The sequence below is a fragment of the Brachyistius frenatus genome, unplaced genomic scaffold (genome assembly GCF_029030835.1).
Source record: "Brachyistius frenatus isolate BFR_SWC_R1_liver_20210118 unplaced genomic scaffold, ASM2903083v1 Contig_107, whole genome shotgun sequence".
NCBI classification, from domain to species: domain Eukaryota; kingdom Metazoa; phylum Chordata; class Actinopteri; family Embiotocidae; genus Brachyistius; species Brachyistius frenatus.
Genome location: NW_027210706.1, coordinates 323,350 through 341,597, shown reverse-complemented (window position 1 = coordinate 341,597; position 18,248 = coordinate 323,350). Strand labels below are relative to the sequence as shown.

The following is an 18,248-nucleotide window of genomic DNA, read 5'->3' as shown; positions in this document are numbered from 1 at the left end:
TACATTCCTGTTATTGACTCTGGACTTTAAGCTTTTTCTTTTGATATCTGTTGATCTATAGTAGCATGTTACTGACTAATCTATACTTTTTTCCCGTTTTTCCTTCCTACCTTTTCTGTCACCTCTCATGTGGAGATACAGGTCATTTTCTTTCTGTTTTCATCCTCAGCCTCAAAAGAAATCCTTTGACCAGTCACAAATAGGTATTAAAATGTCCAAATGGCATCCTTTAGACATTGATTTATATGCCTTTCTAATAACGGACATTTTGACTTGTCACACTCAGGTGGAACTAATAACATCAGCAAAGGCTTCATTCCATTTAGTTGTATCATTGCCATGACCCTGTTGTTTTCACGTGAGGCAATTTTGGCGCATGCTGGGAACCATCGTTGCTGTTGCAGGACCATGTGATCTGAAAAAGCTCAAATGTCTCCCTGTAATATCAGCATTTAATCAATTCATTCCAAGAAAATCTGAAAACTCCTGAAGAGCAGGATTATTAAATAATGTTATGACACTCGTATGTGTATGGAGCCAACGGGATGTCAGAAGAGGTCTTAAACACGTACGATTTCTGGCAGCTTTACATATGTGCAATACTCCATGAGCCCAAACCCGTTTCAGCATGTCCAACCAGTGAACAATTCATTTGAATGAAAGGGGTGTCATCTTGGAATGTGTTATCCATTTATTTTAATGCATCCATGGCTGTTGTGCATGTTTACTCATTTGCATAAGTAAATATTACAGTGCCATGAGTCAGTGTTCGGCCTATACTTCCCAGTTTTTGAAGAATCTGTGTGCTCTTCTCCACATTAATAAATGGATGTGATCAATATGTTCAGAAGCAGGCAGTAACATTACTCTCAAATTATTAAAATTGTATTTGACATGTTGAATTTAGGTCACCAGCAGCAAGCAAGAGAAGAGCTTTTTAAGTTGAGTGAGCTTGTATGAAGAATAATAAATCACGATGAAGATAGTGGTTAATGTTGGTTGTAAAAGCGGGGGCAGCTGTGTGTCAGCTGGTTAAGTATTAGGATGAGAGTGCGTGCTGTGTACTGAGCTATTGCAGTTTGACAAAGGATTTCTGAGGGTGACCTATCACTTTAAGAGTGTCAGAGCCCCTCGACAGGCTCCTCATCTTTTTTCTCTCACAACATCTTTCTTCTGCCGTGCATGGCTTGTTGCCGGGGTAACAGGCCTGAGAATGGTTTAGCATTTCCAGCATTGCCTGATGAATCAACTCATGCTGACATGCAGCTGACAACAACGTGCTGTCTGACAGGCTCAGGTATTTTCTCACCTAAATTGTCAGTGGAGTCGACCACCACCACGTTGCTATGGCACGCTCTTATATAGGAATCACATCAAAGCTGCCATACTTGATCTTGTGTTCAGCTGCTCTGCGTGGATATGAACACAGCAGACTGAGCTGTGTGTGTGTCGGAACTGCTTGAAGGGATAAAGCCGAGATGGAGACACCCTCCGATCCTGCTCCACTCACTTTTTCCACATCCAAATATGAGGCGAGTTACTTGGTTTCTCCAGCAGAGGACACTGTGTGTGTGTGCGTGCATCAACCTGTTCATGTGTGTGTGTGTGTGTGTGTGTGTGTGTGTGTGTGTGTGTGTGCGTGCGTGCGTGCGTGCGTGCGTGTGCCAACCTGTTCATCTGTGTGTGTGTGTGTGTGTGTGTGTGTGTGTGTGTGTGTGTGTGTGTGTGTGTGTGTGTGTGTGTGTGTGTGTGTGTGTGCCTGCATGTGTCAACCTGTTCATCTGTGTGTGTGTGTGTGTTCATTTGTGCATGTGTATGAGTCATATCACCCCATATGGCCATTACATTTTATTCTATTACATTTCATTTTCCATACAATAGCAAGCAAACATTAAAGCTTATAAAATGCCCAATTACTGACTTGAGATGCTTCTAACTATTTTATAAGGGAAATAATTCAATAATTTTGTTTAAATGCAAAGCAGCAGAAACAGGACACTTACTCTTACCTGTTTTTTTTTGTTTTTTTTGATTGACCAGATCGTTATTGAGCTGCTTCCCCACTGACTAAAAGAACATCACTCAATTCCTGCCTGTCTCTGTCTGCGTTTGTATTGCTCTCTTGGTATTCTTGCTGTTTACATTTAGCCTGATGGAAATGGCTGTAAAAGCAAAGATTTAATGGACATATCTGGGTTACTCAGACATCCTTTAATCGTACTGATGACTTTGCATATTTGGATTACACTATTTGTATTTACTATGTGCTTTCATCCAAATGACATATATCATCATTTTGAGCAAATTTGTATCATTATGTATTCAGTATCACACCAAGGAGGATTTCAGTATCCAAACAGATTCCAACAATGGCCGTGCCCCTGTAGCACATGAAACTATGGATGGCAGTAATGTTCATGGGTTTCATTTTGGTTTTAATTTAACATATATGCTGCCTTTCAACCTGTAATTATTTACTTACCTTCCCCCACACGGACTTGATCAATATGCATTGTCACATTGTGCCCAACTGGGACACACTCAGGCCTGGCAGTATGCTGAGTGTGATGCAACACCTTGCAATAAACAATGTGCTGTAAGAGTATGTAACCCAGGGGCTAGCAGCGCGAGTAAAACCCAAGATTAGAGCAAAAAGAATCAGTTGCACACACATGCAAACACAGCTCAACAAAATGTGTTGATGCAGTTTCTGTTCCTCAGCTACCTCTCTCCCTACCTGCCTGTTTTGTTGGACTTTTGGACTGGACGAAGGGCCCAAGGAACACCGTTATTGAGATGACCTGCCTCATCAATCACCTGTCACAGGTATTGATTAAAGGACAGATCAATGGAACATCCTTAGTCTGAAGTATAGCAAAGGGGGCAGCGGCTGTTTGATCATAGTCCAACCCCTGAGGTCAAAACGGTGGTCTGTTTTGATCTGTGTGTGTGTGTGTTTGTGTGTGTGTGTGTGTGTGTGTGTGTGTGTGTGTGTGTGTGTGTGTGTGTGTGTGTGTGTGTGTGTGTGTGTGTGTATAAGTGCTGCTCTTGCTCCTGCTTCTTAAATAAGAGTATGTGCTGGGTTATCAGTCACAAGGTCTTCTTGATGTCCCTTTTTCAGCCTGTTTGTGAATTAACTTGTAAGGAGCCTGTTACCGTATTGTGAAGTTCAGGGCCTCCTAACAGCCCTCCATTTATCCAAAAACAAATGACATACAGTAAACATAAGATCTTGTTGCCACTGGGTAGTTGCCCATTTGTTTTGGCCAGTTAGTAATCCAATAATAAGACAAGTCATTATGTACTTAATTTTCTGATTTATCTTTTCAAATGTATAGATGAAAGATAATTTTATGTTGACATATCATTGCCAAAACACTTTTCCCAGCAAAAAGGCCTGTTTAGCTTTATACCACAACACTAAGTCTGTAACTGTAACTGTAACTGCCTACATGCTTGTGTCACACACACACAGAACAAATAAAAAATTTAATTATTTGTTGGCCCGAGTTTAATTTTGTGATACAGCACATCAAATCAATATTCCTCAACAGTTTATCTCTAAGAGTATGTAATTATTTTACTAATTCTAATTTTAAATCAATTCTGTTTCTTAGGATTTGACTTACAAATTTAAAGATGTGCTGGGTCACCATGTTGAAAAGAACTAAAACTATTAGCAAAGCCATAGATCATTTTCAGTGGACAGTGTTGGTGTCTCATGGTCTAATTGCTGTCTTAAGACATTGCCATTCCCGTAAATATACAGATCCAGATAAAATACATTATTATTGTGAACATCAAAAGAAAAGAAGACTACTGAGTATTATAGTACAAATATCAAAGTATTTGTCGCACATGAGATGATTGACCACAAAATCAAAACACGTAATTTCCATGACAACAATAGCCCACCACGGAGCTTCACATAATCAATAGGCTGTACCATTTTATACTGACTGATGAAATTCAACAACATCCTCACATTCCAAGGTCTCGGCTGCTGGCTGGAGGAAGGAGGTTCAGTGCATACCAAACTACCTTTAGGACCCAGTGTGTCTCCTCCTCAGCCCTTTGTAGTTTTTGTGTGGAGATGAGGGAGACTGAGATGTGCTTCTTGCTTATCACGATTCACATCGATCTTCTACCAGCTGAGGATGCTGCTTAACAGGGCAATTTGAAGGCAGCATCAGCTCCCACAATTGCTGCTTTTTAATTATTTTTTTTATTTATTTTTTTTATTTATGGCTTCTTTTTTTTTTTTTTTTTTACCTTCCCCCCCCCCCCGTCGTTGTTATTTTTTTATTTAATTTTTTTAATTAAATTTGGGGACACTATGAGAGCCAATGCATTTTCGGTGCATTCTCGCTGCTGGCTGGGACTATGATTTATCAATGCTTGCAGCTGTGTTCTCATGACAGACTTGCACTCATTGAGTCTCATCAGAACAGGAGCGAGCCGTGAATTTAACTTTCTTACGCATCTTCGACGATTCCAGCTGCAGCAGGTACTTTTTGCACTTGAGGTTAGTCTCTTTGTGTTTCCCCTCACACACAAAGGAAATGTCCATTGCATGTTAGTATTTAGGCTATTATCGGAGGAGATGCTGGGAAGCGTGGGAGACAAGCTTCATCCCTCTTCCATATTTTCTGTTAAAGCCTTTTTTGTTGTTATTTTCTGTATTTATTTTGTTATTGTTGTTTTTTCGTCTAAATTGGCGAGACGTCTTCAAATGGGTGTACAGACTTGCTTCCATATTTTTGGTAACAGTAATGTTCAGTGAGTGAAGGCGTGGGACGTGTCAGTGAATGCTAATTAGTGTCAGTTGCTGTCTCTGCTTTTTCTCCCCCTTCCGTCTATTTATTTATTTATCGCGTGCCGAAGGGAATCCCCATAAATCCGTGTTAGATATACTGACTGTATGGGTCACATAGAAATCCACTGACATGTCAAGCCTGGTTAAACTGAGCCTCCATTCAATTACAGCGGCTGTCCTGTGTGTAGGTGTTGAAGCAGCCATGTGGAGCAGAGAGAGCGCTTCTTTACTTCTCATCTGCCTGCTGGCTCTCTGGAAAACCAGGTGAGTCTTTTTGAATGGGAGGCGATGATATAGGCCAGGGATCACACACTTTGTCTCCGGGGACCCACTGAAGGTCTCTATATATCTTTTTTTGTTGTTATCCTGCTGGACCGATTATCAGGGGACACAGGAGGGGAGACAGTCTGACCATAAAATTAATTTTAAAAAATAACCTGGAGGTCACAATTACCTTTTGCCTGGTTGAAAACACAGCTTGTTACAGTTGAAGCTGGATTTCTAGGCTACAATATTGGCCTTTAAACAATCCACCATTTTTATTGTAAAATGTTCTACATTCCCTCAGACATTATTGTTTATACTAAACAGCCTTTCAAGGATAATACTACAATCAATAAATGGTCTATGGTGTAGGTGGTTCAGACAAGCTGGTATTTCTAAGAATGTGCTGCTTAGCACTGTAATTTTTTCACGAAGGATGTGTGCTGATTTATCAGAGGACATCTCACACTGTCACATCATGTGTAAAGGTGTCTTTTGAAATTGGCCAGAGTGACAGATTAGGTCACTCAGCTGCTTACACTGAAGGACTGTGGACAAAAGAAAGAAACAGAAAATGTCAGAAGCAGGACACAATGAAGTAAGGCCTCTGGTTCCCTCAATGGCTGCAGGGTCCCACTTGTATGTATAGATTCTTGAAAACTTGTCTGAGGCAGCCTCATCTCTGTCTCTGCCTTTACTGATTGCGTGACTTTTTTTTCACAGAAGATATTTTGATATGTCACAATAAGAAAAGCAAACGTGCAAATAATACAATTGATCATTTATTCCATTTGGCTGCTTCCCTTTCAGGCCCTGGTTTTGTTTATGGTGGTTCCCTGTCCCACTGTGATGACTGGTATACTTAAAATGTAGTTAAAGTAAATACTATTTGTAACAAACTGTGCTTTTCCTATATGACAAATTAAAATGTAAAAATAAGGCAATCACACCATATAAAAGTGACAAGAAGAACATCAAAAACCCCAGTTAGTATTTTAATCCAAGCGTTAATCGAAGGCTGATCACACCACGTGTATCTGCTGTAGTTTCCTAAAGAGTAACAAGGATGCTGTTCTTAGATAACTGAGTCAACTGTATTGGACCATTTTTGGTTGAACCTCAAATATAAAACTAATGCCTGAGTTGAAAACTTGAAGAAATCTGAGGTAGTCGAGAGGGTGGTTAATTAAAAAGCTTTTAATCAGTCATGGCTATTCAATCATAGTAAAAACTCATGCAAAAAACTCAACAATTGGTCACCAGAATAACTGAAGAAGTCACCAACGGTGAGCTGAATGCTACGACTTCCTGTGTCGGTTTCAAGTTGAGAGCCCTTGTTTTGAATTAGAAGTCCTGGAGCATAAATCCAAGGTCCAGCCATGTCTTAGTGAAGCGTAACTGCCAGCATAGGCAGACATTTTGCTACAAGTTTGTTCTACACTTCTTTTCATCAGGTGCAAAATACTTGCTAATGCCTCGCAGAAATGTCCAGCTTCTTGAGCTTTATAGGAGGACGAGGGTCCTTAGAAAGGCTTTAACACTTAAAGCATGTTTTGGGAAAACGTCTTGCATGTTTTCATGGATTGTGAAAACCACATGGTTGCAACCCATTTTTTTTAGGTAGTAGCTATCCAACTAAACTAATAGCCTTAGGCTACTAACTTCCTAGCTTGTCAGAATGCTAGCAGGATAACGATAGCACAAATGAATTAAAACAAAAAATAACTGCACAGTTATGAATCATTTATTTATGTTTATGGTAAATGTGAAAGTTTAAATTACATGTTAGTTAACTGGGGGTTTCCCCTCAAATGCTAATGCAGGTTTATTGATCGTTTGTACTCTTTTAAGTGTAAAGCTAACAGTCTAACAATATGACAATGTTCTTATATGTGATTTTAAAAGAGGCAAAAATACTGCAGCTATAACACAACTCATTTGAAATTATAAAATGAAATCTCTGTAGTTTATTAGGTTGCAACACCAATAAGTAGGCTACATGAATCCAAAACTTTCAGCGATGGTAATTAGAGGAATGTGGTCCAAACAAAATAACCCAGACGTAAAAAAAATATTAACATTGTATATACTTTGCCATCGACTGCTTAAAGTAAACCCATATCCTGGGGCTGTTACACCAGAGCTGTCAAAAGTCGAGCTTTAATGTGGGACCTTATCTGAATTTATTTACCATGAATCTCTGCTCTGATTACATTTGCATATTCAGTTGTGTTTTGGCTGCAAGATCAGATGGCTCTGAAATGTTCTGCCTTGAACTGGGTCATCCATGTGAATGAGAAACAATGTGTATGTGTGTGTCTGTGTGGGCCCGTATGTAGTCTCTGCCAGATCATATTGACCTCTTTGCTTTCCATAAATCAAACCTCAGAGGAAAACTGAGTCCAAATACATTTGAAATGTAATCTAATTACTGAGCGTTGAAGTGTCCCTCAGTTGCTCATGTTGTTATCATCGGTCTGCCAACTAGATCAGTGAATGCCGATGCCACATCTGATGCCTTTAAAACCAACATCACCCTGTTCACGCGGATCCTCGACAGTCTGCTGGACGGATATGACAACCGTCTGCGGCCTGGTCTTGGAGGTAAGACAAGTCATTGGATGTGTAGAAGTTCATTGTTTTTTAAACATCTGTACAACTAATACAATCTTAAATGAATAGTTGTTATGATGAAACAGCACCTCTCTCTTTTGTTAATGGTTGATGACTCATTTGGAGTGAGGACACTTCATTTAACATCAGCTTTTGTAGTACCGATAACCTTTGGCAGCAATCCCCTCAAGAATAAACTGACAAACACACTCTGTGCACAAAACATTGAGATTATATAACACTCACTCCACTTCCTGGAAAGTAACAGCGGGCAAAGCGGCCACATTTAACCCTGCGAATGATTATATACTTGTTTTTCTAGTAAATTCCCACTGAGTCTGTCAGATGTTGAAGGAAAGACACTGTGGGTGCTTCAGTGTTGTGTAGTTGTGGGGCTGGCTGTAAATGCAGGAACATGGCTGAAATTATATCAAAGTGGTCTGGTAAATATGTGTTAAATATATGGCTTTGTCTTTGTTTCATATGGTATTAAGCAAGTCTGTATTTAATTCATTGGTCCATTTGTCAAAAACGTGTGACATGTTTTCATGTGACAAAATTCACATTGAAGACAATTATATATATATATATTTTTTTAAATCAAACACCCATAATATAAAATAATCATACAGCTTACAATATAACAGATTTTCCTTTAGCTACATTGTAGCCAATAAAAAAAGAGTTTCCTGAGCCTCTGAGAGGTTTGATAGGTGTGATACACTTACTGAAGATTTTCCACTTGATGCAGAAGGCAGTTTCCTGTATTTTTTAATTTGAAGAGAATCACATCTTCTCCTGTGCGCTACAGTGCTTCCCCCTCCATCCTCACCTCTCCCATTATCCTCCATGTTTGGCATCTCATTTCCAGCTGGCCCCTCACCCCAAAGCTGAGCTCCTCCCTCAGGATTTGGTGCCATTTGAAATTCAAATTCCTGGGGCCATCAGCCCAGCCCAGGAGCTGCCATATGGGGAACAGACCTCCTTTAGCTTGGCAACACTCAGCCTGTTCAACTGGACCAGTAATAATACTGCTAACTTATTTACTGTGGAGGAAAAGCAAAAAAATATATGCCCTATTACTAATGTAACTCAGGTACTATGTCTTATTTTGAGAACCATAATGCTCATATTTAATGGCCTGTTTTATGAACCCAAATTGACTTCATGCATCCTCAAAAAATATAAACAAAAATCATGTTTCCTGAAATTCATTGACTAAAGCTTTATTAGATTGCATCAATTCATTTTGACAAAAAAAATGACATCCAACAGATAGCTGCGAGGAAGTGATCGTGTGAACTTAGAGGAGATCTGCGCTCTGAAATAAAAAACTTAAATAAAACACTGAAACATACATTACAGGATTTCAAGTGTGTTACAGTACCATGAGCACATACATTTTGAGCAGAACTCAAAGTGTATAGTGCCACATAGTGTATCCATTAATGTACACAGGGACTGAACACAAGCCAGTCTGATGGAAACATAAAATGACATCTGATGTAATTTTCCACATTGTAGACACATTAGATCTGTATGTCTCATCTGTGGAGAAAAACAGGATCACGCGCCACTGGACTTTGGTTTATAACACATTTATAATGACTGAAAAAGAGCCTCATCACAGCTGCATGCGTGTGTTCACTCATACATACAGTATACTCAGAGATAAAGAGTCAGTCCCTTTGACAGTTTTCATGGTTCAAGTAGCATGCCACAAAAGAGAGAGAGCAAGAGAGAAAAAAGAAAAAAGGAGCCTGAATTCCAAAATATCGAATGTACTCTTTCTCTGCATTAATCATCAAACACTCAGTCATTTATTCTGAGAAAATAAATTACTCTTAATTTTCAATTCCCTCCACAATAAACAACAGTTAAAGACAAAACAACAGGAAGACTTGTGTGATTAAAGCAACAAATTCACTATGTCAAGTCCACAAACTGCATCCTAGAAATAACCTGAAAACCTCTCAGATACAGTTTCACTAAAGACTAAAATCCTCCAAAAAGAAGAAACGGTTGCCGGGCTGATATTATAAATTACATTATATGCATCAATATGAGCAGTGTGCTGCTTCTTATTGCCCTGAACAAGACATGTAGTTGAAACAGTTTATAGCTTCCACCAATAATCAAAGGATAAAGATGGAAAAGATGAATGTAGGGCAGAGGTTTTCAAGATGGACCCCTATGTTCCCTTGAGGCTGCTCGAAGGTTTCAAGAGGAGAAAACAACAACAACTGTAATTGTTTCAACAGTGAATGAATTACTGTCGGTTTGGGCTGCATATTTCTCTTTTATTTATCGATAGCAAATAATATATAGCCACAGTCATTTGATGGCTAAACAGGCTGATTGCTTTCAGAAGTAAAAACAGCTATTTTTCTCTAATATTGATAACTACCATGGACTAAATTGTAATCTGAGCTGCTTTAATCCTGCATCCATATTTCATACTTGTCGTCTGTTTCAAGTGCTCTTTTAAAATGCAGCCATTGGTTTCTGTCACTTTCACTGAAGTCAAGCCAGGTTGCAGAGAGTGGATACAGAAAGCACAGTTGCTCCTACATCATGATTAGTGTGACTGTGAGGCAACTCACTTCTGTTTGTGTTCACACTTCTGCCACTAATTTGTTTTTCACCCCAAAAATGTGTCATCTATCTATGAAACCATGCTCAGAGCTATACCTTCCTCGACTGGAGACCTTTAAAGCTGCACTGAGCAAGAGTTTCATACCAAAATCATTTTATTAACTAAAATCCAATTTACAGTTGTTGGAGCCAAACTCATTGATTCAGGCGCCAAAAAGATATTTTATTGTTGAGTATGCTCGCTTCTCCAACAGGTGGTGAAAAATTAAACTTAAATACACGAGTAAGAGTCTCTGGTCTAAAACGTCCCAGACCACCGTGGTTTGTAAATACTAGAGCCTGACCGTTATATCGGCCATCTGATTTTGTCAGCCAGTATTGGCCTATCACAGATTTCAGAATCGGCATATATACCGGCTGATATGCGACGGTTTTACAACTTCTTTCTACAAATCAGAATGAAGAAAAAGAGGCCTAGGGTAAATTAGAAACCGTTGTTATTAATTTCCTAGTGAAGTTTACTGCGCTGATGTCAATAAACTGTAAAATATCCTGCTTCAATGACATGTCAAAAGTGTTTGATAACCACATTCGAGGGAATATTTCAAAAAGTGTTTTTACTGTATTTACAGTATGTCAATAAAGAATATCATCTGATATTTCAAGTTTAGAATTGTGTACTCCCTTATATCAGTATTGGCATCAGCCCAAAAATCCAGTATCAGTCAGGCTCTGAATAGCAGCTGTTTTCTAGACTTAAGAAACAGCTATATATAACCCAACACTGCAGTTTTACAGGGCATTTTAGCATTTTTAAGCAAATTGTTTTGGTTTTGCAGCCCACAACTTTTTTGTTTTGGTTCAGTCTCACTTTTCTCAGCTGTTTCCCTGCAAAATTGCAAGTGTTATACTCGTCTGATAGTTGATGTAAATCAGTTTTTTGACTTCCGGCTAAAAAGACCTTTCACAGTTTAAATAGACAACATTTGTGTGGTCTGCACTGGATGTTGTGACGTCTTGTGGTTGGATGCTGAAACAGCAAGCGATGCTAACCACACAGTAGCATTAAATATGACATTTCACCAACAGGTGACAAGTGGTAATTAACTTCCTTTAATCCCTTTTGTGTTGGAGTAATCAGAGGAAGGTGGCAGTTTTGCACTTTGTTAATTTATGTTAAATCTTAACAACAGTTTGTTCAGTGTTATTAAAATAAGGCTCATCTGCTGAAGATTTCATATCTCGGAACCGATGTCATTCACTCTAATGATCCAGCATCAGTTTTTGCTGATGCTCTTTATCTTTGTCCCAACTGGCAAGAGTTAAGTTGACATTTGGGTAGTTGCACAGAGGAATGCAAAGTCCCTAACTCAGGCAGGTTGTGTCTTACCAATTAAACACGGTTCAGCAGGCCCATCTGTACCAAATGATTCAGATTATATGAAAAGCAGTGTTTATGACTGTTTCTGCTGAATAAATGAACTTTAGATATTGTCCTTGTTCCCATGAATAAGTATCCTGATGTCCTCGGGCATTAAATGCACTCTTGATATTTTTTAAATAGTAAACACGTATTTCCCCCCCGAGGGCTGTGCTTTTGTAGGTTTGGTACAGCAGAAATGTAGTTAGTTTTGTGTTAGTGAATGTGTTTCACTTGTACAATGTAAATGGCCCAAAGCTGTCATTTGGTGGTGGATTTGGTTTTCCGCAGACTTCTGTTTATTGTTTACTCTTGTGTGGTTTTTAATACATGGTTGTGACCTTTTTTTTAAATATACAGTGGGTATGGAAAGTATTCAGACCCCTTTAAATTTTTCACTCTTTGTTTCATTGCAGCCATTTGCTAAAATCAAAAAAGTTCATTTTATTTCTCGTTAATGTACACTCAGCACCCCATCTTGACAGAAAAAAACATAAATGTAGAAATTTGTGCAAATTTATTAAAAAAGAAAAACTGAAATATCACATGGTCATAAGTATTCAGACCCTTTGCTGTGACACTCATATTTAACTCACATGCTGTCCATTTCTTCTGATCCTCCTTGAGATGGTTCTACTCCTTCATTGGAGTCCAGCTGTGTTTAATTAAACTGATTGGACTTGATTAGGAAAGGCACACACCTGTCTATATAAGACCTTACAACTCACAGTGCATGTCAGAGCAAATGAGAATCATGAGGTCGAAGGAACTGTCCAAGGAGATCAGAGACAGAATTGTGGCAAGGCACAGATCTGGCCAAGGTTACAAAATCATTTCTGCAGCACTCAAGGTTCCTAAGAGCACAGTGGCCTCCATAATCCTTAAATGGAAGAAGTTTGGGACGACCAGAACTCTTCCTAGACCTGGCCGTCCAGCCAAACTGAGCAATCGTGGGAGAAGAGCCTTGGTGAGAGAGGTAAAGAAGAACCCAAAGATCACTGTGGCTGAGCTCCAGAGATGCAGTAGGGAGATGGGAGAAAGTTCCACAAAGTCAACTATCACTGCAGCCCTCCACCAGTCGGGGCTTTATGGCAGAGTGGCCCGACGGAAGCCTCTCCTCAGTGCAAGACATATGAAAGCCCGCATAGAGTTTGCCAAAAAACACATGAAGGACTCCCAGACTATGAGAAATAAGATTCTCTGGTCTGATGAGACCAAGATTGAACTTTTTGGCGTTAATTCTAAGCGGTATGTGTGGAGAAAACCAGGCACTGCTCATCACCTGCCCAATACAATCCCAACAGTGAAACATGGTGGTGACAGCATCATGCTATGGGGGTGTTTTTCAGCTGCAGGGACAGGACGACTGGTTGCAATTGAAGGAAAGATGAATGCGGCCAAGTACAGAGATATCCTGGAAGAAAACCTCTTCCAGAGTGCTCTGGACCTCAGACTGGGCCGAAGGTTCACCTTCCAACAAGACAATGACCCTAAGCACACAGCTAAAATAACAAAGGAGTGGCTTCGGAACAACTCTGTGACCATTCTTGACTGGCCCAGCCAGAGCCCTGACCTAAACCCAATTGAGCATCTCTGGAGAGACCTGAAAATGTCTGTCCACCAACGTTCACCATCCAACCTGACGGAACTGGAGAGGATCTGCAAGGAAGAATGGCAGAGGATCCCCAAATCCAGGTGTGAAAAGCTTGTTGCATCATTCCCAAGAAGACTCATGGCTGTACGAGCTCAAAAGGGTGCTTCTACTCAATACTGAGCAAAGGGTCTGAATACTTATGACCATGTGATATTTCAGTTTTTCTTTTTTAATAAATTTTCACAAATTTCTACATTTCTGTTTTTTTCTGTCAAGATGGGGTGCTGAGTGTACATTAATGAGAAATAAAATGAACTTTTTTGATTTTAGCAAATGGCTGCAATGAAACAAAGAGTGAAAAATGTAAAGGGGTCTGAATGCTTTCTGTACCCACTGTATGTTTCAATATAACAAAAATAATCTCCTGCCCACTGTCAACACTGATGATAAAATCATAGAATAATTATGTGTGGGACCTTCATCAGGCATTTTTATATGACAAATGACAACGAACCTTTTACATATACAGTGTACTTACAAATAACAACATCCCATCTATAGAGCCAAGCAAGAGATAAGGTATTTTTAATGGATATTAACAGCACGGCCAATAATAAATTTAATTACAACAAATTTGTCTGTCTGTCTATCTGTCTGTCTATCTATCTATCTGTACATATATATAAGTAAATGAATCAGAGTCCCTTAAAACAAGAAAATCCATTCATTTTTAAATACATGTGTGCAAAGGTGATTTTTTTTTCTATCGTGATTTTATTCAACATCGGTGATCATGAGCGAAAAACAGCAGCTGATTGTGTCATTCATAATTCACAGCATTAAGCTCTGGCGCTGGCTGAAATCATTCACTAAGTCACGACTTACTGTTGTTTCTCCAGAATCCGACAGTGTCAGGTGGTAATATACAAAAGACAAATTTACAATTCATACACAACTCATTCAGTCCACTCAGTTTCATAAATCCTCCTTTTTCTCTGTCTTCATAATGCATGGGCTCTTGGTTAGTGACCACCAATTGCCAGGAACTATTTGTCATGATATGTTGTGAGATCAGTTGAGGTTTCTTTCAGGCATAATGACTTTTCCACTTAACATTCAGACATCACAACAAAATGCCCAACACACTATATAATAGACACCGTGAGCAATCTCAGACTCAGTCACTTCAAAAAGCACCTACTCTGTGTTTTGTTACAAGAGGAGGCGACAACAGTTAGTGTCAAACATGGTTTTACTGAGATGGTGTTTCATATGTGCCTCAACAAAATGAATAAATCAAACTAATGGAAGCCTCTGTGTGCCAGAGTAAAACAAAATATGATCAATTTGAATTAGGCTTATCCACATAACCTGGTTCACATAAATAAATGCACCCGACTGTATGGCTTGCTAAATGGATTGAATCTATTACCCAGCGGCCTGCCACCTCCTCTTGATTTACATTACCCTATAAAGGATGGTAACAGTAAGAGACAGCCTGTGATTTACAATGTAATTTCACAGTATGAATCAGGTATTAATAAAACACTTGTTGGCTCCTACTGGTACTTAAATGTAGACACAGTGAAAGAAAACATGGGAACCAGGAACAAGAGAGTAATATTTAGCTATCTACTCTTAATAGTTTTGCAAGTACGGGAAGCCTACAGGGATCAGTACTGGGGTCAAAACTGAAGTTTGGAGAAAATGGTATTGACAACCTGATTTTTATTGTACAATTACAGACAGACAACACTTGCATTACACTGTAAACTCTGGTGTCTGTTATAAACCGCTTCTATAATCGTCTTGTTGGCGGGATGTGGAGGGCAGCTCACCTTGCCATGCATGAGAACACTGAACGGAGTAATGATCTTTTTAGATTGTAAGATGCTGTTTGCTGCGTAGAACACAGTGTAGAGTAAAACATGAAAGCTTTTTGAATTGACCAAGCATGAGAGATTGAGCTTCAGTAATTATTGAAAGAGACAGAGTGGAGAGAAAAAGCAAATGGACCTGATGCAACAGCGCTGATGCAGTCACACATTATCACTTGAATAGGAAACATATGAGGCTGTGCTCTTCCTATCTGTCACATCAGTGGGAACATTTAGGACAAATTTGATACGCCGAGAATCATAGATCACATGTCTCTTTGGTTCAATAAATCTAATCCTGCAAGAGTTGCCCATAAATTTGTTGACAAAGGTCGTGTATAGGTGAGATGAGTTTGCACACAACATAGTTTCATCTGAATGTTAATGCCAATGGCAAACAAATGCAAATTGGAAACCAAAAAAGATGGCTTTATGAAGAAGATGAGCAACAGTTAAATTTGACTGTCAGGTTTCATTAGAAGAAAATATTACATGTTAAAATATGCTAAACAGTGTTATGTTAAGAAAATGATATATGGACTCACATTTATGAATTATGTTTCATTTTCAGATAGAAAAATAGGTATTTTTGTTGATTATCATCTAGAGATTTCAGTCCTGATTGAGTTGGTCACACCTGTGGCTGCTGATGATAACAGCAACTTTGTTTTGACTTCATAGTGCTGCATTGCTAAGAAGTTAGAGGCATTCAGTTTAGAGCTCTTTAAAATCAGAAGATGAATCCTTTGTTTTGCATTTTTGATGAATGATCACTGTCACAGCTAACCTCTGTGACAAATACAAATATTAGCTCTGCTACTACCAGCCCGATTTGTTTTTAAACTTGGTGGAAGGGTAAATGGTAAATGGTCTGCACTTGTATAGCGCTTTATCACCTTACGTGTCAGCGCTTTTACGCTGTTTCCCGTTCACCCATTCACACACACACACACACACACACACACACACACACACACACACACACACACACACACACACACACACACACACACACACACACACACACACACACACACACACACACACACACACACACACACACTAATGAGGCTGAGCTGCCATGCAAGGTGCTCGCCATCAGGAATACATTCACACACATTCACACACATTCATACACATTCCCTTTCCTTAACGTTGCGAGAAAGTGCCAGCCGCACATCTTAAAATCCAGTAAGGTTCAATAGTGACAAAACACAGGCCATTGAGGAAACACCATGACTCCATATCACAATGTAAATAATGTGTACCAGTAATCCTCTAGAATACACATGTACTTCAAACTTTATACAGTAGCAGTTGTCATGGAGTGCTCGGGGAGAACTGGAACCGGTACAACAGCTGAGATGTGAGCTTGGATAGGCACAAAGGTATTTTGACATCACTCTAATAGTTTTGGAAATACATTCAGACATAGTTGTTTGCATGGTGACACGGTTGCAGTTGCAGATTTGCACTACCGGCCCTGGTGGAGGTCTGCGCTCTCTCCACCCCATGATTTTCCAATTGACTGCTTTTAATATGAAGCAGCATCAATAGGACATGCTGTATTTCCAATATAATACAACTCTGATACAGTGTTGGGAGAGTCAATATCAAAGAGTGAGTTTGAATTTAATGAAAAGATCAAATTACAAACAGTAATTCTACATTCACCCTTAGTTTTCAGTAAACTTCTTTGTGCATAGGCAGGTAAAATAAATCCAGAGCAGGAATTGAAAATAGCTGACAAAATGAAGGAAAAAAGTGATATATTGGTTCAAAAATAGTGTCTTAATACTTGTAAATCCACTCCTTGTGTTTCAACAAAATGAAAAAACCTTTAAGAAAACACCCCATGAAAAATAAGGTTTTTAGCACAGAGTCTGGTCAACTTTAAAAAAAAGCTACGAGAGAAAACTTTCGCAAAGTTCAGAATAAACAGTGTGTAGAAAACTTTGGAGAAAAAAATTGCCTTAAACCCTTTTCTTTTCGCAGTATTTTGACTTTGTTTTTTTTCTTTTTGGTGTCCTGATGCCTCAAAGTGTTTTCTCTGATCCAGACAGGGTAACTGAGGTGAAGACAAACATTTACGTCACCAGCTTTGGACCGGTTTCAGACACGGACATGGTGAGCGCAGATTTCGGACATTTATTCACAGCGTTTAATTACTCACTCATATCATTGTTGTTGTAGGGAATTTTATTTTAGTTTCATTTCAGCTTCCAATCCATTTGTAATCACAACACCTTTCTTTTCTGTCTCTCTCTTTTCACACACACACACACACACACACACACACACACACACACACACACACACACACACACACACACACACACACACACACACACACACACACACACACACACACACACACACACACACACACACACACACACACACACGTGCTATGATACTGAAGTAGGACGAGTGTTCCTCACTATGGCACAATTTCTATTCATCTGACAATTTTCATCTTATAAATTATTGAAAGTCTTTTTGTTATTCAAGTCACTCCTTTGTTTATCCTGGGCTTTCCTGTTTATCATTCTGAAACATGCGCCCACCTTCACATCATATCATCAGCCTCCCTTTCATTGTTGAAGACCCATTTTCCAAGTGATCTATTGATTTAACAATTAAGAAGCTAGCTTTTCAATGCTGTGGCCTCCTAAAAGATATGTAAACCAGGGAACTCTTAGCTGAGCATAAACCACCTCATAGGGTCTAAGACACAGAATAATACAACTTCAGGACAAAAAAAAAATTAAATGTTTTTTTTAATCTCAGGGCAAATCCCAGATCCAGATCACCACCCACATCTGATTGACTAATTGCCCCAGAGGGTCATCTGTCCACTAGATTTCAGCCAAATCACTCCTGATGTCTCTTTTTAAAAATATCCTGCAAATAAACAGATGGACAGAAAGACAAACAGCTGACAGGAAAACATCATTTTCTTCCATTTCAATGGTAGAGGTCATCGCTGAGCTAAAATAATTATAATAAGTCAGTGATATATCAGAATTTAAAAAGTCCATAGGGGTAAAATCATCAATGTATATTCAG

The 18,248-nt window shown here is 39.1% G+C and overlaps 1 protein-coding gene across 5 annotated transcripts in view; it reads left to right on the top strand.

The window, feature by feature from the left end:
- The first annotated feature begins 4,303 nt into the window (after positions 1–4,303).
- The window catches only part of LOC138628854 (gamma-aminobutyric acid receptor subunit alpha-2), a 39,000-nt gene continuing 25,055 nt past the window's right edge, over positions 4,304–18,248 (top strand). Inside the window, exons 1-4 of one of the 5 annotated variants that reach the window (XM_069712157.1) lie at positions 4,304–4,507; positions 5,005–5,080; positions 7,569–7,684; positions 17,239–17,306. In XM_069712157.1, the coding sequence (XP_069568258.1) occupies positions 5,019–5,080; positions 7,569–7,684; positions 17,239–17,306 (246 nt within the window). In that variant the 5' untranslated portion in view covers positions 4,304–4,507; positions 5,005–5,018. Of the gene's footprint in view, positions 4,526–4,986; positions 5,081–7,568; positions 7,685–17,238; positions 17,307–18,248 lie in introns of those variants that run through there. The other 4 variants (XM_069712155.1, XM_069712156.1, XM_069712154.1 and 1 more) reach the window with 4 other exon arrangements.